Source organism: Emys orbicularis, chromosome 1 (genome assembly GCF_028017835.1).
Source record: "Emys orbicularis isolate rEmyOrb1 chromosome 1, rEmyOrb1.hap1, whole genome shotgun sequence".
Lineage (NCBI taxonomy): Eukaryota > Metazoa > Chordata > Testudines > Emydidae > Emys > Emys orbicularis.
The window spans coordinates 174,031,667-174,054,504 of record NC_088683.1 but is presented as its reverse complement, the minus strand read 5'-3'; the positions used below and the strand labels follow the sequence as shown (position 1 = coordinate 174,054,504).

At 39.4% G+C, this 22,838-nt stretch overlaps 1 protein-coding gene across 1 annotated transcript in view; it reads right to left on the bottom strand.

Moving 5' to 3' along the window:
* The window catches only part of ZNF654 (zinc finger protein 654), a 60,624-nt gene that overhangs the window by 6,867 nt on the left and 30,919 nt on the right, over window positions 1-22,838 (bottom strand). The window contains exons 4-7 of the mRNA XM_065418666.1: window positions 20,848-20,983; window positions 7,611-7,813; window positions 6,589-6,728; window positions 185-326 (exon numbers count right to left, since the gene is read on the bottom strand). Of these exons, the coding sequence (XP_065274738.1) occupies window positions 185-326; window positions 6,589-6,728; window positions 7,611-7,813; window positions 20,848-20,983 (621 nt within the window). The remainder of the gene's footprint in view (window positions 1-184; window positions 327-6,588; window positions 6,729-7,610; window positions 7,814-20,847; window positions 20,984-22,838) is intronic.

Sequence of the window (22,838 nt, the reverse complement as noted above, 5' to 3'; positions counted from 1 at the left end):
ATGGACAAGGGAACTCAGGGTCATATGAAGTACCCAGAAGTTCTTTTAGCTAGTTTTTTGGGTCTTGACTTAATTTGAAATTAATATTGTCTAGCTATCCCTTCTTTCCCCCTTTGCTGCACACAAGAAAATGAGGTAGCAATGACTAAGTCAAATTGGTAATGCAAAAAAAAATAACACTTACTTCATCCTTAATGACTTTCATGAAAGGGAAAATTACTCTGACATTTGTAGCTATCCTTAAAAGCTGGTAGCACTGATCAACAAATACTTGTTTCGAAGGGTTAGATTTAAGCTGCAGTTTACTCCACATAAATATCAGGTCCCTATAAATATAAAACAAAACAGTTTTGTTAAGCTATGGTTGAAACAGAGCTGGCCCTAAGCAAGATGTGTTTCTATAAGCAGCTTGACTATGCATATTGTTTGCATGCTAGTAATTCTGTAACTATAATCATATTTGACAGTTAAGGGCAAAGCTAATTATAACCACAAATATATGCATGAAGTTACATGATGGAAAATGTCATTTTTAAAGTATCTATGGTATACCCTATCATGGACCCACTAAAATATGCAACAGAAGATTAATGGATCCAGTTTAGTATCACAGAGAACTGGACAACAACACAGGAAGCTTATAGCATTTACCCCTGCTTTCCCAAGATTATAGGGAAGATGACTGTCAGGATGGCCATGCCAATATATTCTGGGATTCAATTACATTCACTGTAAGGTGGGGAAGCTTTCAGGAGCACAAATGTCTGCGGGTGACAAAATGAAAGGATGGTAGGGACATGCTCTCTAATTTATTCCATTATTAGGGGAAGCCTATGGGTTACCATTTAGAAGATATTGAGGTTTTCCATGTGCATGTCTATCACTACTATACTGTCCTTTTCTGACCGGTGATTTCTTCTGTACTATGCAGTGTTGTAGCCATGTCGGGCACCGGATATTAGAAAGAGAAAGTGGGTGAGATAATATCTTTTATTGGACCAACTTCTGTTGCGAGAGAGACAAGCATTCAAAAGCTTGTCTCTCTCACCAAGAGAAGTTGGTCCAATAAAATATTACCTTGTCCAGCTTATCTTTTGTACTAGCCCTTTTAGCCTATAACAGGTATATGGCAATATCAGGCCATCTGTTGAGGATGTATGGTAGGGGAAATTTCTGGCCTGCATCTTCAAGATGAATATAGAAAAAAGTCTCCTGCCTTTATATGCAGCTTCAAGTCTTTGATGTTATCCATCCCATAGTTGGGTGCAGGGGGAGTGGAATCTTGTGTAGAAGGAAATGAGGTCTTTGGTCTCTGGTCTATGCCATACAGGTGGACAGCCCAGTGAACCTCTAATGAGCAGGTACATTTGCAATTTACAGGATAGTAGGCAGAGTTTTCACTGGGATACGTATTTCACAGTTGAAAACTGGTAGAGCTCATGGGCAACAGGAAATAAAGGCAATTTCTTCCAACTTTAACTATGGAGTCACTTGGTGGAATGAGGATAATCAATGGGACACAGTAATACCAGGGTACAAAATATACTGGAAGGACAGAACAGGTTGTGCTGGTGGGGAAGTGGCACTATATGTGAAAGAAAGCATAGAATCAAATGAAGTAAAAATCTTAAATGAACCAAACTGTACCATACAATCTCTATGGATAGTAATTCCATGCTTGAACAATAAGAATATAGCAGTAGGGATATATTACAGACCACCTGACCAGGACGGTGATAGTGACTGTGAAATGCTCAGGGAGATTAGAGAGGCTATTAAAATAAAAAACTCAATAATAATGGGGGATTTCAACTATCCCCATATTGACTGGGTACATATCACCTCAGGAAGGGATGCATAAAGTTTCTTGGACACCTTAAACGACTGCTTCTTGGAGCAGATAGTCCTGGAACCCACAAGAGGAGAGGCAATTCTCGATTTAGTCTTAAGTGGAGCACAGGATCAGGACCAAGAGGTGAATATAGCTGGACCGCTTGGTAATAGTGACCATAATATAATTAAATTTAACATCCCTGTGGCAGGGAAACCACCACAGCAGCCCAACACTGTAGCATTTAATTTCAGAAAGGGAGACTACACAAAAATGAGGAAGTTAGTTAAACAGAAATTAAAAGGTACAGTGCCAAAAGTAAAATCCCTGCAAGCTACACGGAAACTTTTTAAAGACACCATAATAGAGGCTCAACTTAAATGTATACCTCAAATTACAAAACATAGCAAGAGAACCAAAGAAGTGCCACTGTGGCTAAACAACGAAGTAAAAGAAGCAGTGAGAGGTAAAAAAACATCCTTTAAGAAGTGGAAGTTAAATCCTCATGAGGAAAATAGAAAGGAGCATAAACTCTGGCAAATGAAGCGTAAAAAAATATAATTAGAAAGGCCAAAAAAAATCTGAAGAACAGCTAGCCAAAGACTCAAAAAGTAATAGCAAACACATTTTTAAGTACATCAGAAGCAGAAAGCCTGCTTAACAACCAGTGGGGCCACTGGATGATCGAGATGATAAAGGAGCACTCAAGGATAAGACCATTGCAGAGAAACTAAATCAATTCTTTGCAGTTGAGGATGTGAGGGAGATTCCCAAACCTGAGACTGTTTTTAGGTGACAAATCTGAGGAACTGTCCCAGATTGAGGTGTCATTAGAGGAGGTTTTGGAACAAACTGATAAACTAAACAGTAATAAGTCACCAGGACCAGATGGTATTCACCCAAGAGTTCTGAAGGAACTCAAATATGAAATTGCAGGACTAGTAATTGTCATCTGTAACCTATAATTTAAATCAGCTTCTGTACCAAATGACCAGAGGATAGTTAATGTGATGCCAATTTTTTAAAAAGGGCTCCAGAAGAGACGCCAGCAATTACAGGCCAGTAAGCCTGACTTCAGTACCGAGCAAACTGGCTGAATCTATAGTAAAGAACAAAATTGTCAGACACATAGATGAACATAATTTGTTGGGGAATAGTCAACATGCTTTTTGTAAAGTGAAATCATGCCTCACCAATCTACTAGAATTCTTTAAGGGGGTTAACAAACATGTGGACCAGGGGGATCCAGTGGATATAGGGTATTTAGATTTTCAGAAAGCCTTTGACAAGGTCCCTCACCAAAGGCTCTTAAGCAAAGTAAGCAGTCATGGGATAAGAGGGAAGGTTCTTTTGTGGATTGGTAACTGGTTAAAAGATAGGAAACAAAGGGTAGGAATAAATGGTCAGTTTTCAGAATGGAGAGAGGTAAATAGTGGTGTTGCCCAGGGGTCTGTACTGGGCCCAGTCCTATTTAACATATTCATAAATGATCTGGAAAAAGGGGTAAACAGTGAGGTGGCAAAATTTGCAGATGATACAAAACTACTCAAGATAGTTAAGTGCCAGGCAGGCTGCAAAGAGCTACAAAAGGATCTCTCCGAACTGGGTGACTGAGCAACAAAATGGCAGATGAAATTCAATGTTGATAAATGCAAAGTAATGCACATTGGAAAACAATCCCAACTATGCATATAAAATGATGGGGTCTAAATCAGCTGTTACCACTCAAGAAAGATCTTGGAGTCATTGTGGATAGTTCTCTGAAAACATCCATTCAATGTGCAACAGCAGTCAAAAAAGCGAATAAAATGTTGGGAATAATTAAGAAAGGGATAGTTAATAAGACAGAAAATATCATATTGCCTCTGTATAAATCCCATGGTATGCCCACATCTTGAATACTGCATGCAGATGTGGTCGCCCTATCTCAAAAAAGATATATTGGAATTGGAAAAGGTTCAGAAAAGGGCAACAAAAACTATCAGGGGTATAGAACGGCTGCCCTATAAAGGGAGATTAATAAGACTGGGACTTTTCAGCTTGGAAAAGAGACAACCGGGGGGGGGGGGGGGGGGGGAGAAGATATGATAGAGGTCTATAAAATCATGAGTAGTGTGGAGAAAGTAAATAAGAAAGTGTTATTTACTCCTTCTCATAACACAAGAACTAGGGGCCACCAAATGAAATTAATAGACAACAGGTTTAAAACAAACAAAAGTAAGTATTTTTTTCCAAACAACACACAATCAACTTGGGGAACTCCTTGCCAGAGGATGTTGTGAATACCAAACTATCACAGGGTTAAAAACAGAACTAGATAAATTTATGGAGAATAGGTCCATCAATGGCTATTAGCCAGGATGGGCAGGGATGGTTTCCCTAGCCTATTTTTGTCAGAAGCTGTGAATGGACGACGGGGATGGATCACTTCATGATTACCTGTACTATTCATTCCCTCTGGGGCACCTGGCATTGGCCACTGTCGGAAGACAGGATACTGTGCTAGATGGACCTTTGGTCTGACCCAGTAGGGCTGGTCTTATGTTCTTGGGCTCTGAAAGTACTTAGTCCTCTAGTGTGTCAAGGACTGCTCCTCCAAAACATTTATGTGCAGTTGTTCCTTCAGAGACCAAGTGCCGCTTTGTGTAAAACACCTATATGTGGGTGTTATTTCAGGCAGGATGCATCTGCATTAACTACAATTTGGATCAGCAGACTTTGTTCCTTCTTAACTGCAGATTAAACTGATGGCAGCCTAGAGACTGAGTGGCTCAGAGGCCATCTTTCTCTGAGAGGGTATGTGAGTGAGTGGTTCACATTAAGAGATCTCAGGATAGACCAAGCTTGCTTCAGGTGGAGGTGTGCCACAGATACTGACAATATATGTGGCCATCAGCCCAACGTCAGTATTATTATCCTTGCAGATACTTGTTGGCCCTGGCAAATCCTCTCTGCTAGATCCATAGTGCCCTGGATCCTGACTGGGGGCAAGATGGTTTCTTCCTACACACGACACAAGCTTAGGCATTCCAGTGGCCTCAGAGAAAAGCTGAGACTTGGGGTACTTTAGCTTGAACTTTATGGTCTCCAGCCCTCTAATAATGGCACCGTGATTCTCAGATGTCTTCACAAATGTTGCCCGTGATGACTTAACCTTTTGAGGTCTGAAGAGTTATTCTGCAGTATGTGCAGGTGAGACAGCTAAGCATTTTATAAACAGCACAGTAATTATTCCAGCTGTGGACACAATTATTTGCCCCAGAACCTTTAGAAAATTCAGAAGCTTTTGCTGCTTCTGCTTAAGGACGCCAAAGCACCAGAAAATGGTAAAAGTGTTGCAATTCTGAAGACAAGTGATAAAGCATGAAGCACCTTTACTGGAATTTCACAACTCTGACCCTGAATGCAGACGTGAACGTGAGGATGAGGAGATCTTTGGTTATAGTTTTTACAATGGACTATGTACAGTGTCTAACCCAAAGATCAATTGTATAAAACATTTAAAAAACTTAAGGTAAAGGAAACATATGGTTAAAAACAGGTCTGAAACCCAAAGTGTAGACAAAAATTATTCATTTGTAATCATGAATTGTTGGTAAAAATCTGCATTTGTATCTTTATATGAATGCCAAAAAATAATTTCAGGTTCAGAATTCATTCAACTTTTTTGCTTCATCATAAGAAGTAACTCTTTTACATATGAGATATAATACAAACTTTAGCCAGAAAAAATAAAGATCAATCTTTGTGAACTCCTCTTTAAAAGGCAAAACCTTCTCTTGTCTTTCTCATCTCCCTTGATAAACCAGGCAAATACTGGGATCTGAGGATCCTGGAAGACTTATTTTCCATTTTTCAATCTGATTTTAAACCCTCTCTTGATCCGTCACAAAGCAGATCAGTAGGATTCAGCAAAACTAACTGAATCTTCTTGCTTCAACAACATGTTAGACACAGATAAACTAAGTGTACTTTTTAATAAAAGTCTGTCAAATTTTACCTGGTTTAAGAAGAAATTTCAAAAGTAAAACAGATTATTCTCTGGTAGACACCTTTCAGACCTCAGAGGATGGAGCAATACTTGTTCTGATGTATTCTAGAGAATACATGTTTTCAAAAAAATCTCAAGCCCTATCTTTTCTCTGAATGCATGGAGATTTATTTTAATTATGTGAATCTTATCTAAATGGATACATTTAACTTTGTGATTCTGCAGGTTCTATGGTAACACAATAGCCTAAGGGAATAAATTAAATTGGAATTAACAAAAAAGGATTCTCAAACACCGCAGATTTTCAGAGAAGATTACAGATCCTCTGTTAAATATTAAAGCATACATCCATGGGATGCTGTAGGTAAATTACAATAATGTTGGTGTGACTATTTAAAAAGCTGGATAGCAAAATACTTGTGGTGCCAGAAAATTTGTAAGTAGGTTATATTTACTGATACTGACAGCAGTGCAAGTCTCTAGTTTAGACACTCACCCTTCTGCTGCTACTTTGAAGCTATCATCAAGTATAATGAATGTAGCATGCACCCACTACAATGAAAACGATTAGGGGTACAGAACGGCTGCCTTCCATGTACAACTACATAGACAGGCTAGATATGCATAACATGCATACTGGAAAAGTCAGAACAGTTACAACTGCAGTTTTAAAGTTTAGCTGCATCTTAAAGTTAACACACTTCACTTCTATCTTGGCAATAAGCATTTATCTTCTAAGCTCCTTCACCAGAAATAAAGTATTTACCAGATACAATACATGTCCCCATTTTGGAGCTGTGGGACCAGGAACGATTCACACAGCTGTAAAGCTAAGGTAGTCTTCCCTTCTTTTTCAGTGTTGCAGATGATCTCAATTCCACTCTTGCAATCAGTCCTCAATAAGTGCTATGCAATTAAAATAAGATCAGTTTAGATAAGTTTGCTAATGCGGGGGAAAAAAGTTAATCACACCTTGCTATGCTAAAGTAGTCATTGATATTTCCGGGAATTGCTACTGACAGGGATTCTTTGGCAAAGGTTTTGTGTTTTTCTGCAGATAATCATCAGACAAATTGTCTTATGCCCAAATAAATTTGTCTCTAAGGTGCCACAAGGACTCCTCGTTGTTTTTGCTGATACAGACTAACACGGCTACCCTCTGAAACCTAAGACAATTATCAGATATTTAGGGTAAAGTTTTCAATGGGATTTAGGGGTCAGTACATATAAAACCTATTCTTTCTAGGCATTGTGTTGCACATATCCTGGAAGCCCACCTGAAAGTTTTATCTTGATTTTGACGAATTAGACACAAAATGCACTCATTTGTAACATGTACGATCAATACTAAAAGGAGAAACTATGTAGTGCCATTTCACATATCAGCACAAATGAAAAAAAACCACTTTTTTAGAAGTTTAAGAAATTTGACAAGGCAGAATTAAACTGAAAGTAATCTAAAATTAACCTCTTCTGCTATAGCCCCGTTGTTTTAAAACAACTATTCGACTTTGTTACAAAATGTCTCTGAATCTGTTATTTAGAGAATATCTGGGGAAAATTGTGTCTTCAGGCAAATGTAAATGACCAATGAAGTCACTAGGTGTTGTATGTTCAGACTTCAGCCCTCAGAAAATAAATTCAGATGGATACCAATCAGGTCACCTGCTGTGCTGACATTTGGCTGCAGTACAAATAAAAAGTTTCATATATGTTTCTCTTGATGACTATACAGGAGAAGAGTATAATATATTGCAAGAGGCATAAAAATGTACACTGGCACAGTACCTCCTGGAACAGCTGATCTTCTACTGGAGACATATAAAGACAGGTGAAAAAAGCTTGATGGAAATACAAATCTTTACTGATTTCTGGATGATTTATGCAAGATTTGATAAAAGCCATTGCCTCTGGGATGCGTTCGCAGGCAATAAGGTATCTGGCACGTAGTTCAAAGAATAGTGGATTTTCAGAGCTTAAATATTTGTTAACTGTATGGAAAAGAAAAATTTAGACGTAATTAGAATCTCAAGTCCCCATAAAAATATTTAAATTACACGCTCATTTTTTACAGGACCTTATCTACAAGTCGTATAATCAACTATCTGCAAATGAAGCCAACCATATATTTAAATACCATATTCAGGGATCTAGCTTTCAGTTTGGAGTGAGAGGAATTACTATGCTGACAATACTAGTGGTCTTACTCATTTAGAATCCTGTCTCCAACAGTGGCCAATACCAGCTGCTTCAGAGGAATGTGTAGTAAACCTTGCAGTAGGCAATTATGGGATAACATGCACTCAGACTTTCTCCCTCACCCCCAATAGTTAGAGTGTGGCTCATATCCTGAAGCGTGAGGATATATCTCCCTTCCAAAACTCTCTTTAAAATGTCTAACAATCCTGGATGTTCTTGATATCCATAAAAATGGGGAACGTGGGAATGGGAGAAGATAATCAAATATAATTTAGCTTCAGTTCAAATACTGCATGTTTTAGTTTTTAATACAATTGTATTTTACCTGCTTAGATAGATGGAAAACTATAGCTTCTGACAAATATTTTTAAGATTCTGATTTACACTGGGCTCTTTTCAGTAAATACGGCAGGGCGTGGAAACATTTTGAAGCTGAAATTCTGAACTGTTACAGAGAACTGAATTAAATAAAAGCTAGAAACTTCCAGAACTGTTCAAGCTGTTATCCCTGCAAATACATTCCATAAAAATAAAGTAAAAGCCAGGGCATTAGTGCTGTATTAAATGACTATCTACAATGTTACGCTGTGGACACCAGATTTAATGAGTCATATAGCAATTCCAAAGCTAACTTAGATCAGTGGTTCTCAACCAGGCATCTGGGGACTCCTGGGGGGCCACGAGTAGGTTTCAGAGGGTCCGCCGGGGTTCAGCAGGACGAGTATTAGACTTGCTGGTGCCCAGGGCAGAAAGCTGAGGTCCCACTGCATGGAGCTGAAGCCTGGGGCCCTGAGCCCTGCCATCGGGGGCTGAAGCAGAAGCCTGAGCAACTTAGCTTCACAGTGTCCCCTGTGGCACGGGGCCCCGAGCAATTGCCCTGCTTGCTATCCCTAACGCCGGCCCTGGCTTTTATATGCAGGAAACCAGCTATTGTGGCACAGGTGGGCCGTGGAGTTTTTATAGCATGTTTTGGGGCCTCAGAAAGAAAAAGGTTGAGAACCCCTGATTTAGATCACCCCAGCTCTACTGTCAAAATGCATTTCTATTTGAAATTATAGGATAACCTCAGACTTTAGTCAATATATAGTTCTCATATTAATATCCCCACAAGCCACAATTAAGTCTAATTCCCTCACATATCATTTAAAAAAAAAAAAGATGATGATTAGATAGAGTTTATTTCATCACTTCATTGTATCAACCCAAGGTGTCCTTATAATTAGGATTAAGTTAATCTCAGCCTTAAAGGTGCACTAACAGAGTATGTTACGGTTTACTTTCAACAAGGACAACTGGACTAGAATACTACTTATGTGCAACACAACCAAGTTAAAGTTGCAGTAGAAACCTTAGAACATATTTCTAAAGATATTTAGGAGCCTAAAAATGCAAAAAGGCACTTTGTAGACACTCAAAAGCACCTAATTACCTTTAAAAATCTGGCCCCCTGACGGAGTACTAAATTTTCAATCTGAAGATTGAACTCATGCTAGATTTTACATTTAATTTCTTCAACTTGAAATGGAAAAAACTTAAACGTGTTAAAAAAAATAGGAAAAAATAAAACACACATGCAAAATAGCAGATTTTAGATCAAAGTTTACATTAACATATTCTCTTTAAACTTGAACAGTTTAAGTCTCATTCCAGACTACAAAATCTCAGTGTGATGCTTCTAGTTTGAGGAGCACATGTTGCATCCTGTCTTTTGTGTACATTGTAAGTACTCTGGGGCGGAGACTGTTTGTTACGTGTCTTGGACAATGAGGCTGATTTTTAGAGGGATTTTTAGGTGCTATCAAAACACAGAAATAATAGGTTTATCATAATAGTGAAGTAAATTACTTAAGCGTACAAAGTTGGATGACAATCTTCTGTAATGCAAATAGTCTAATTCTACCTCAACTTTCCAATAATAATAATAATAATAAAAAAATTCTAAGGTACCTGTGTGAGAAAGTTATGAGCAAGTGAAAAAGGAGTGGGAAGGATTTAAATGGAAGGCAGAATTCAAGCATGAACTACAGTAGTTATTGCAGACTACCACTAGAACCAAAATCACTGATATTTCCAATTAAATTAAAAACACATGATGGGACTACTTGTGTAATGCTATATCTATATTAAAGGTAACCGAATCCTCAACCACCTATTTTACATGCCAAAAAAGTCCCTGACAAACTATGAGATTTGATATTTAACTCCTACCTCTACTCATGTCAAAAGACTGTGAGCATAATGATTTGGTACATTATCCATTTTCACTGAGTAATGAATGGAAAGTCTGCAGTACTATTTTAGCTTATTTATAGAGTTCCCTTTTTCAGATGATATAGCCATGGGCCACCATGCCCCAGCATCCAAAGGTGAGAGAGTTCAATTTCACAGCAGGAACCCCTGACTACTGACTCTCTCACCTACATGGGTACTGACCACAGCTATTCACAAGTCACTTCTCAGACTTTTAGGTGCTTTTTGGCTGATTAACCCCACCTGTTTTCCTTTCCTCCCCTCTCTAGCATAAATAACAGGAGTACTTGTGGCACCTTAGAGACTAACAAATTTATTAGAGCATAAGCTTTCGTGGGCTACAACCCACTTCTTCGGATGCATATAGAGTGAACCATATATTGAGGAGATATATATACACACACATACAGAGAGCATGAACAGGTGGGAGTTGTCTTACCAACTCTGAGAGGCCAATTAAGTAAGAGAAAAAAATCTTTTGAAGTGATAATCAAGATGGCTCAGTACAGACAGTTGGATAAGAAGCAAGTGTGAAAATACTTACAAGGGGAGATAGATTCAATGTTTGTAATGGCTCAGCCACTCCCAATCCCTATTTAGCCCTGAGTTGATTGTGTCTAGTTTGCATATCAATTCCAGCTCAGCAGTCTCTCCTTGGAGTCTGTTTTTGAAGTTTTTCTGTTTTAAGATAGCCACCCGCAGGTCTGTCAAAGAATGGCCAGACAGGTTAAAGTGTTCTCCCACTGGTTTTTGAGTATTATGATTCCTGATGTCAGATTTGTGTCCATTAATTCTTTTGCGTAGAGACTGTCCGGTTTGGCCAATGCACATGGCAGAGGGGCATTGCTGGCACATGATGGCATATATCACATTGGTAGATGTGCAGGTGAACGAGCCACCGATGGTATGGCTGATGTGATTAGGCCCTATGATGGTGTCACTTGAATAGATATGTGGACAGAGTTGGCATCGGGCTTTGTTACAAGGATAGGTTCCTGGGTCAGTGTACCCAGAAGTCACCTCCTACAAGACAGGGCCAACAAAGAAAATAACAGAACACCACTAGCTGTCACCTTCAGCCCCCAACTAAAACCTCTCCAGCGCATCATCAGAGATCTACAACCTATCCTGAAAGATGATCCTTTACTCTCACAGATCTTGGGAGACAGACCTGTCCTCGCTTACAGACAACCCCCCAACCTAAAGCAAATACTCACCAGCAACCACACATCACTGAACAAAAACACTGACCCAGGAACCTATCCTTGTAACAAAGCCCGATGCCAACTCTGTCCACATATCTATTCAAGTGACACCATCATAGGGCCTAATCACATCAGCCATACCATCGGTGGCTCGTTCACCTGCACATCTACCAATGTGATATATGCCATCATGTGCCAGCAATGCCCCTCTGCCATGTACATTGGCCAAACCGGACAGTCTCTACGCAAAAGAATTAATGGACACAAATCTGACATCAGGAATCATAATACTCAAAAACCAGTGGGAGAACACTTTAACCTGTCTGGCCATTCTTTGACAGACCTGCGGGTGGCTATCTTAAAACAGAAAAACTTCAAAAACAGACTCCAAGGAGAGACTGCTGAGCTGGAATTGATATGCAAACTAGACACAATCAACTCAGGGCTAAATAGGGATTGGGAGTGGCTGAGCCATTACAAACATTGAATCTATCTCCCCTTGTAAGTATTTTCACACTTGCTTCTTATCCAACTGTCTGTACTGAGCCATCTTGATTATCACTTCAAAAGATTTTTTTCTCTTACTTAATTGGCCTCTCAGAGTTGGTAAGACAACTCCCACCTGTTCATGCTCTCTGTATGTGTGTGTATATATATCTCCTCAATATATGGTTCACTCTATATGCATCCGAAGAAGTGGGTTGTAGCCCACGAAAGCTTATGCTCTAATAAATTTGTTAGTCTCTAAGGTGCCACAAGTACTCCTGTTATTTTTGCGGATACAGACTAACACGGCTGCTACTCTGAAACCTCTCTAGCATAGAGGGCCCTACCTTCCCAGGCAAGAATATACATGCTGCTGATCTAAGCCCCAAAGCAACAGACAAATCCTAATTACAGGCACAGCATTTGAACAAGTGTTAATTTAAAAAAGGTAAGAGAAAAATAAAATAAAGCATCTATTCTTGTCCAGACAAGGACTATACAGAATCTTGCTTGAATTTACTGGATGTTCTGATTATAAAGGTTAAAGGTTGGTAGCAGAAAGCTTTTATGTCAGAGAGTCTCTACCCCTTCTAATTTTAACTTCTCCTGCAATTCATGGCAGGCTGCTTTGGAGACTCAATGGTCTGCCTAAAAGGTCCGTGTATCTGTCTCCAGGAAAGCACTTTTTCCAATAGTAAAGCCCAGATCTTTTTCTAAAGATTGCCCTCCTGCATGGCCATCCGGAAATATTGCTGAAATGATAACCATTGCTTATCCTAGCCTATTCCTCTGTCTACTAATTGGGGGACCTGACACAGCGTAATAGGATTTATTCATACAGTACACACTGTCTAAGTATTACATCTATGAAAATCAGTTGATGATAAATCCTAAATCCATAGCTAGATGGACGACAGACAGGCAAGATGGATAAAAATCCATTATTTTAAAGAACAGGGATTTTTTAAAATTTAAATTGATTTTTTTATTTAAATACAGGTGCTTTTTAAAAATAAACCTACTTAAAGTTATGACAGCCTATAGAAAGATTTAAACTTACTACAATCTAACATTATTAAATTAATACAAAAAATAATATTAAGCAGTAAGTTTGCTGCTAAGTTGTTTTTTTAAACTATGTATTTAGGAAGTTTTGACCAGTACATATCAGAAATAAATCATTACAAGACTTCACTTTTGTTTAAAGAGACATACAGGAATATAGTCATCGGATCTTTCTACTTAACAGGGTATTACCATAGTACAGAATAAGTATCATTACAATACCTATGACATTTCTAGTGATATTATTAAATTGAGTGAACTCTTTACACACACATTTAACAGACCAGGTATGTCTATCAAATGTTAAGATCCAAAAAAACTGGATTGGTGTGCTGGATTTTTTTCCGCAGGTGAATGCAATCTGAGTACTGACGAAAAGATAACCAAATATATAAGTATCTGTCTTCTGCTTATTTTACTGGGTACATAATTGGTGTGAATTTTTCCATAACCACAACCTCCTATTTTTTGAACCATTCTGCAATCGTTGAGCTATTTTTCTTTTTCCCATGAAAGGCTACCCACAGTTGAGCAGCTACTAGCAGATGAGAGATTAATTCTTCATGTCCTTGTGAGAGACCATTTCCATTAGGAAGCCCCAGGAGCATTATCAAAGGATCATTTGGCAATAAATATCCAAGAAGTTGTGATATTTAGCTACCAACTGTATCCCAACACTCTCAAGTGACTGGACATGTCCATCATATATGCATAAAATCTCCATTCTCGCCACAATTTCTCCAACATTTATTCCAGTTCGTTCAGCCTATTTATATTTTTTAACCTGGTTGGTGTGAAGTAGCACTGAAACAGTATTTTAAATACATTTGCTTTTATTGTGCTGCAGACTGAGGTTGCTGGTCCTCTTTTCCAGATCAAACCCCATTCCTTTGGCGTGATTGGTCTATCCACATTTTCAAAGCATGTCATATAGGGACACTTTTCTGTTAGGAAATCTGTCTGCACAGATTGAAATAAATTAGTTACAATTTTTTGTTCCCTAATTGACTAGATGCCTTTGCTTCTATTAAAGTTAGCTTTAAACAGTTTTTCTGGAAAGCTGATAAACTGTGTCTGACTTGAAAGTACTGGTATCAGGGAAGAGCAGGCCAGTTAAAGATATCTTTAATCTCTAAATAAGATAGAAAAGTTTCTTTACTGAATAGTTTACCAACTGTGTTTATTCCAAGGCTCACCCAATCTTTGAAGCTCTCTGGTTTGCGATTTGAGTTAAGATCTGGATTATTTGCAATTGGTGTCATTGATGAGGAAAAAACTGATCTTATCTCTAGTTCTATCCCAAACCCACAGAGTAGCCTTTGCTAAGAGATGTGTGTACATTTCTGGCAGATTTGATTCTTTATTAATCCATAATAGCCCAGCAATGTTTACACTGCCACAATTTTCTTGTTCAATACAGACCCAGTGTTTTGCTGGGCTAGAGCACCTCCAATTCACTACTGCTTTGAGCTGGCTGGCTTGATAGTACCATAGAATATTCTGAACAGCCAGTCCACCCTATTTAATGGGACTGTACAAAGTACTGGCTCTCATTCTTGGTCTTTTCTGATTCCATATAAATTCTAACATCCTCTGCATTCCTGCTAGGGCTTTGTCTAGGATAATTACAGAAAGATTTTGAAATAAAGATATCCTTGGCAGAATATTCATTCTCACTGTTGCTATTCTTCACAACCAAGGAATTGCATACTTCTTCAGCAAATGAACAGATCTGGAGTGCTGGAGTAGTGTTTGACATTTAAATCATACAGTTCTTCTAGGTTGTTTTAAGACTTGAATTCCCAGGTCTCTTATAGAATACGTTGCCCATCTGTAACCAAACGTTTTCTGGAGGAGGAACTTTTCAGAGTCTGGCAAATTTATAGCTATCACTTCAGATCTGGCATTATTTTCTTGAAATCCAGACACTTTCCCAAAGTCCCAAATTTCTTTATAAGCTAATTTTAGGAAAATATTTGCTTTAGATAAAAATATTACATCACTTGCATATACTGCTATTTTCTGATGTGTTCCTGCAACTTTGATTCCTGTGATGGATCCATTGTATTCTCTGTACAAAAGGCTCCACAGCTAGTGCAAAAAGTAAAGGAGACAATGGACATCCCTGCCTAGTCCCTCTGTAATTCAAAAAGAAGTGATTTAATCCCATTAACTCACAAACTTTGTTGCCAAGTTTTGAAGAAAATCAAACCAGGTATAAGGGGCACTGCCGGCCCCAGGCCCTCTCAGTTCTTTCTTGCCGGTAACTCCGACAGACGGGTAGAGGGTGGGTCATGGAATAGACATGAGCAACACATCTCCAAGAATAGTTACGAAAGTTTAGTAACAGTTTTTCTTTGAGTGCTTGTTCATGCCCATTCCATGTTAGGTGACTCACAAGCAGTACCCTTGGAGGTGGACTCAGAGTTCATGGACGTGCTAATTGTAACACTGCCCTTTCGAAACTGGCATAGTCTTGGGCCTGCTGGGTGATGGCATAGTGGGACATCAAAGTATGAACTGACAACCATGTTGCGGCCCTGCAAATGTCCTGGATTGGTTCTTGCATGAGGAATACCGCTGACAAAGCCTGAGCTCTCGCAGAATGAGCCGTCATGATGGCCGGAGGTGGAACCTTCGCCTGTTCCTAGCTAGCCCGGGTGCAGGTGGTTATACAGGATGAGATTCTCTGAGATGACACTGGCAGACTTTTCATCCTGTCTAGTCAACAGTAGATCAGTCACCATACAAAGCTATGTTGACTTGTGGAAGGGTTAGTCCTTTCAATGTAGAAGGCCAGGGCCCGTCGAATGCTATGGTATGCATCCGGCATTCCTTTTCTGTTCTGCGAGGCTTCAGAAAGAAGACATGCAGAAAAATGTCCTGGCTGTTGTGAAACTGCGACACCACCTTTAGTAGGTAGGCCGGTTGGGGATGTAGCTGAACGCTCTCTTTGAAGGACACCGTATAAGGGGGTTCTGAAGTCAAGGCTCTGATCTTGAAGATGCTGCTGGCCAAGGAAACCACCACAAGGAAGGCAACCTTCCACGAGAGGAACAGTAGAGAACAAGATGCCAACAGCTCAAAGGTGGACTCCCGGGAGCCTTGACAGCACCAGGTTTAAGTCCCATGGGGGAATCTTGCAAACCTGCAGGTAGAGCCTCTCTAAACCTTTCAGGAACCAGACCGTCATCTTGTGGGAGAAGACTGATCTACTGTTGACCAGAGAATGGAAGGCCGAGATGGCTGCCAAATGAACCTTGATCAATAACAGAACTATCCCTTGATGCTTCAGGTGAAGCAGATAGCCCAAGATGGACTGCAGGGATGACCAAGATGGAGAGAGATTCCATTATGAGGCCCAACAAGTGAAATGCTTCCATTTTGCCAAGTAGGTTGCCTGGGAAGAGGTTCCTGCTGCTTAGCAAGATCTGCTGGACCTGCTCCAAGCAGACTTGCTCTTCTGCATTCAGCCACACAGCAGCCACGTCATCAGGTGTAGGGAGGAGAGGTTCAGGTGGAGCAATCGGCCTTGGTTCTGCAAGATCAAGTCCGGGGGTGGTGGGAGCCCCAGTGAAGCTGCTACCGAGAGGTCCAGAAGCATCCCGAATCAACGTTGATGAGGCAATACCAGGGCTATCAGGGTAACCTTTACCTTGTCCGTCTTGATCTTTAAGAGAACCTTGTGAACCAGGAGTATCGGTGGAAAAGCGTACACAGTAGTCCCCCCACTGCCCAGGAGAGCAGGAAGGTATCCGAGAAGGAGCCCTTGCTGAGCCCATGTGCCGAGCAGAACTGATGGTATTTTCTGTTCTGTCTGGTGGTGAACAGGTCCAACTGGGGAGTCCCCCACTTCTGGCAGATGGTGCTGACCACCTGTGTATGAAGGAACCACTCGTGGCGAGAGGAGAAGGACCTGCTGAGGGGATCCGCTAGCACATTCTGATCTCCCGGGAGATGCACCACCTTGAAGTGGACTGCGTGATCCTCACAAAAGTCCTACAACCAGAGGGCCTTCTAACACAGGGCTGAAAAGTGAGCTACCCCTTGTTTTTTGGTGTAAAACATGGAGGCCGGGTTGTTCGTTAAGACCTGCACTACTCTGCCTGACAGATGGGGAAGGAACACCTGGTAGGCTAAGTATATGACTCAGTTCCCTGATGGGGAGGGATAGCTCAGTGGTTTGAGCATTGGCCTGCTAAACTCAGGGTTGTGAGTTCAATCCTTGAGGGGGCCATTTAGGGATCTGGGGCAAAAATCTGTCTCGGGATTGGTCCTGCTTTGAGCAGGGGGTTGGACTAGATGACCTTCCAACACTGATATTCTATGATGTTTATATGTAAGGAAAGTTCTTCCTGGGAACAGAGGCCCTGGGTTCTGAGACTGCTGAGGTGGGCTCCCCATCCCAGGTCTGAAGCATCCAAAACTAAGGTCACTGAAGGATATGGGGCAGCAAAGGGCACCCTGTTTGTCACCAACCATGGGTCCACCCACGAAGTCAAAGACACTAAGACAGCCAACGGAACTGGGAGAATCATGTCCAAATGGTGCCTGCCTGGAAAATAGACTGAGGCCAGCCACATCTGTAGGGGTCTGAGATGCAGCCACGCATACTGCACCAAGTAAGTACACACTGCTATGTGACTCAGCAACCTGAGCCACATCCCAGTGACCATGAGTGGGTGGGCCCTGACGAGGGGACTAGGTTCGACATAGATTGGAACCGGGCCTCCAGTTCTATTCTCTGAACAGGGGCTAGCGTTGACTGTTTCTCGTTTATTAATAGGCCCAACTCGACAGGTAGCCTATACGAAGTCAGCGTTGCACTGGACTTAAGTTTGTGAACGGCCCTTGATCAGCCAATTGTCGAGGTACGGAAAGATTTGGACGCCTGAAGCCCCTGAAGATCTTGCACTTGTCTTTGATGTGAGCTTCCCTGAGGGACTTCAGACAAGCTGAATGCATGTTGCTCATAGGCATGGCTTTGCCGCAGGTAGAGCACGGGCTTGAAATGTGCAGACCGGAACATGCCCAGTCCCTGGGACCAAGTCCCTCAAGACTGGGACAACTATCTATACTTTAACGTTTACTGTTTTAACTAACCTAACTAGAGAGAACTATACATAAAAAACAAGTCCATACCACCAGGGTAAGAAAACCATATGAGAGCAAAAAGCCGTTCCAGCAACTGTCATGGATGGTAAGAAAGAACTGAGAGGGCACGAGGCCAGTGGCACCCCTTATACCAGCGCATAAGCGCGGGGCTCCCAGGGGCGCTAGGGCCGGACCTACGGAGACCATTAAGGGGAAAATCTCCAGCAACTGCACACCTACCATGGAATCAACATGAGCAAGCACTCGAAGAAGAACCTCTTCTGCAAGCGTGAAGAGAGTATGTTCTTCATTTCAGTTTATTCAACTAGTTCAGTTTGATGACTAGTTCATTCAAAATTAAGAAACCCACTGGGAGTTGAAGAAAATGCAGGAAAGCTTGTTTTCCTCTTCCAATCTATGAATAAAAACTAGGTGTTGGTGAGATCTATGGGTTCTAAAATCTTGAAGGATATGATGACCAGAAACAATCAGTTCATTAACTAGAGATAATACTGCCTTTGATTAATAAGTCAGTTTTAAATGCAAATCATGTTTGATCAACTTTGAAACTTTTTATGAATCTTTATTTAATAAAAGTATTACAGTGCTGTTTTTGTGCATTTTTTAATTGAATTTGAATTCCAACAGGCACTTAATATAAATCACAAGAAAAAAGTTAATCTAGTAAATAAGAAATGCATGGTTCGCCATTTTGTAACAAGAAAAATGCAAAAATTAAGAATTTGAATAAAAGTAAGGTAAGCTATTTAAATTGCTTAACTAAAGGTGTATAGATAAAGTGTCCTCCTGGTTAGCAAAAAAGCACCACATTTAGTGTAAAGGCTATATTTAGTTGCAAACATGTTTTAATAATTACCAAATAATGAAAAATCAACCTGTCTTTAGGAAAATAAGTACAAACACAAAACATGATTAAAATCGATTATTTAAATCAAGATCTTCTGCTTGCTGATTTAACTCACGATTTAAAACAAACCACCCTGACCAAAAGTGCCCACTGTGAAAGCAGTTTGGTAATGTTTTAGAAAGATAAATGTAGCCTGAATGTATTATTTTTGCAGTACTGAATTGCTCACACTAAGGATTCAAAAATCCTCCTATGCTCACTGAAAGCTCTTTCCAGAAGATTTGGGCTTTAGAGGCAGCCAAATTTAAGTAGCAATAAAATATTTTTCTTTTTTAAAACAAGGAGTTATTTGCCTAAAAGGAAATAGAAAACAGCATAAGGATGTGCTACCATCTCAGAGATAGATGTGTGAGAGAAAGCCAGTAGAAAATATAGGAGCTAAAATACTTAGCAATGGCAAGGAAGGGAGATCCAGCCTGCAGTCATCTTAGGTAAAATGATCTTCTAAAGGCTACAGCTAATTTTATTCTGGGAGAGACAAAGAACCAGGTAGCAGGAAAGCATGCTGGGGGAAGCTTCTGCATAATGACTAACCAGGCAAATCAGAAAATAAATAGCTCTTAGGAAAAGGACCGATTATTTTTATTTTATTTTTTTGAAGGCCAAGAATTTGGATCAAGCCACCTGAAACGTCCAAAACTGAAGAGGAATGTGCTATGTACCTGAGCGCTCTCCATCTCTCTCAGAACATCCTGTTGATATTATAAAAAGCCCAGATCCTTTTGGACTTCTATCACTTCCATTGCTTCTATTACTTCCTTTACCACCAGATCATTACAAACAGAAATTCTGGTGGAACTTGCAGTGTGATACAAAACTCTCCAATGACATTTCCACCCCACCCATCATTCTGCTTTCATACAAATTTACTTATAATGAAAGGTACACTATTGACACCTCTGAAGACCCAAGTCCTTTTGTCCACAGATGAGGTATAGCACTCAAAGCTTCCCTGCATTATCTTACTAAATTCCCTCCACTTTGTTCTGGAACAACCATCTATGCTTATGGGAGGCCACTCAGTTTCCATGGCCTTTCAGTCTTTACCTTCTGAATTAATGCTACCATAAAAGGTGACAATTATAATGTACACACTTGTCTACTGACTGAACCAGTCTGTCTCAAGAAAGATACTCTGTTGACATGTAAAAATTGGAAAACTAGTGAAAGATAGTGGCATCCTTTAGTCAATATCAAATTGAGCCACTTTTGAACTAGTAAGCAAGAGGTAAAAAGGTGCCATAGACCACTGCTAGCAGACCACATTCCCTAGGAGGTTAGTAAAGACATTTTTGTAATATAATTTAATGTAGTTCATAAGGCTGGTGGTGAAAACCTTTCACCAATCACCTCAAACCTCAAAATCAGTTTTATTTTCTTGTATAAAGCTATGAATACTTCAACTACCTTGATGTCTTGTCTTGATAGAAATTTAATGAAGAGCTTTTGCCCCTCCTCCCAAACTACTGAGTTGACAGGTAAATACCTGGCTCTAACAGTATTATATGTAATTACTTCAATTAAAAAAAAAAAAAAAAAAAAACAGCCTCAGGGTAACTAGCTCATTATGCCCTACAGGGTGAGCGAACAGTGAACAAGTTTTTCAAATTAGTACCTATTATATAGGACACCAAGTATAACATGTATAGTAAATTATATCAAAAATACAACTTACGTACTATTGACACCACACTTTCTCTGTCAGTATTGCCCCAATATGCAAAAGTATTTGTAAAATAATACTTAAACATGCATGTTTTAAAGTCTTTTAAAAATGTATGTGTGTTAAATCAAGTACCTAACTCCTGAGATACAGGCTTTGCTTTAAGAACTGCTTGTAATACTGGATCTTCCCATGGCCCTCCATCTCTGATAATTCGAGTCACTAATTCCAGGTTGACATTTCCGTATCTGCTTAGGAGGTTCTGGCATTCCTAGGAGTAAAAAAGTGGATTAGATTTAAAACTGTCAAGAGGTCTGACAGACCTGTTTTAGTCATTTAATGGCTAAAAAGTCAAACTTCGTAAGAAGGGTTTAAAAGTTATCGTACAAGTTAAATACATATTATAAAATGTTGTAAACAAGTTTCAAGAAATATTTATTTTGAGTTAAAACTATGAAATCACATACATGTTGACTGAAGCTATATATTAAGCCTTTAAAAAGGTACCCATCTAGCTTTTCTATAATCTAAAGGTTATACGCAAACCTTGGTAAACATCCTAACAATGCCCTCAACTAAGCCTGACAAGTTTGTGCCATTTCCCAAACTTTTGGGGAGCTGTCTTCTAGTCTCCAATTAAGAGATATTTAAGTAGAACACATACTAGGGCAGTTCTTCAGCTTGCATAAATCAGCACTGATTTATAACAGGTGAGGTTTGGTCCAGTCATGCAGTCTATACTCTGCTAAGTTAATTTTAATGGCAGAAGTGAATAAATGCAGTACAAAAAAGAAGTTACCCTGGAATTATGTGGTGATTATGGAATGTCCTAAAGCAGATATGTTTTTTAAACCCTATAAGTCTTATATCAAGCCAAATGTTTACTTGTAGTAATCTGATAGCAGCAGCCACAATTTTCATGCTGCCCAAGTTATTCTTTCTTTGTAATTTACTGGTATAAAGTAGCCTTTGCCACCAGCATCAATTAATAGCTTAACACAACACCTGGTATCAGTCATCCGCAAAAAGAAACAAGATACTAAATGGAAAGTAAGATGGTATCTGAAATTCTTTTCAGATCATTCTATTCAAGATAATTTATCTATCATTAGATTTTATTGCACACTGAAGTGTCTTTGGGACAATCCATATTTCATGAAAGCTAGAGAACAGCTTCCAGGCATTTACAATTCACTGCTTTAACGTTCATTTCTGCTGTAGGTTATTTTAGCTACTATGTTCTTCAATTCATTCCTAAGTTTGTCTATTATGTCTGAGTGAGTTGTGTTTGACTGTCAAGGAACTGAAACGGATTTATTTTCATCAAGACAATTTGTATGTAGGTGTTCGGTTGAAAAGCAAATCTTACAAGTTTCCTCATTAAAAAGACCACTTTGACCATTAATGCACTATTGATTTAAAAGAAAACAAAACTAATGTGTGTCAAAATGCAAAATGACAAATGAGAGGCAAATGGTTTAAGTAAATCAAAAATAAAAAAGGACAAACCAAAAAAGCTAAAATAAAAACAAACAATTTAAGGGTAAAGAAAAAATATGGGCCTTTTTATCAGTTTCCTCTTACATCCCCTGTCTATGTTATAAATTCTTTACGGCAAGGATCTGTCTCAACTTGAATCTGACGTAGCAACCATTCCTTTGGGTACCCTAAATATTAACAAAAAACAGTCCCACAAAACTTCAGCAAAACCATGACATGCTTCATTCTGTGTGTCTAAATCAGCTCCCTTCCCCCACCCAATTCTGCAGCATGTGCCTAGGTAACTCATGTCAGATGGTTAATGAGAACATTACTGTACAATTATAAAGCAGTTACTAGATGTTAGCATCCTCTAATGCCCAACACATAAGGCAAGTAAGTGTGAACACAGCCTAGTCCTAAACAATAAAATAAGATAACAGTTTTGCTTTTTCAGTCCACTGTCTAAAATTGTGGAGGAGGAAACTGTAGATTTAAATCATAACCTGGAACACTTGATTACTTGAATGACACTAAACTCTGGTCAGATACTTAAAGGAAAGCTGTCAGAAATTAATTTGGTGATGGGATCTTTATTTGAATTTTTTTTCTGTCTCTTAAAGCAAATTCACAAAATAGAACCTTAT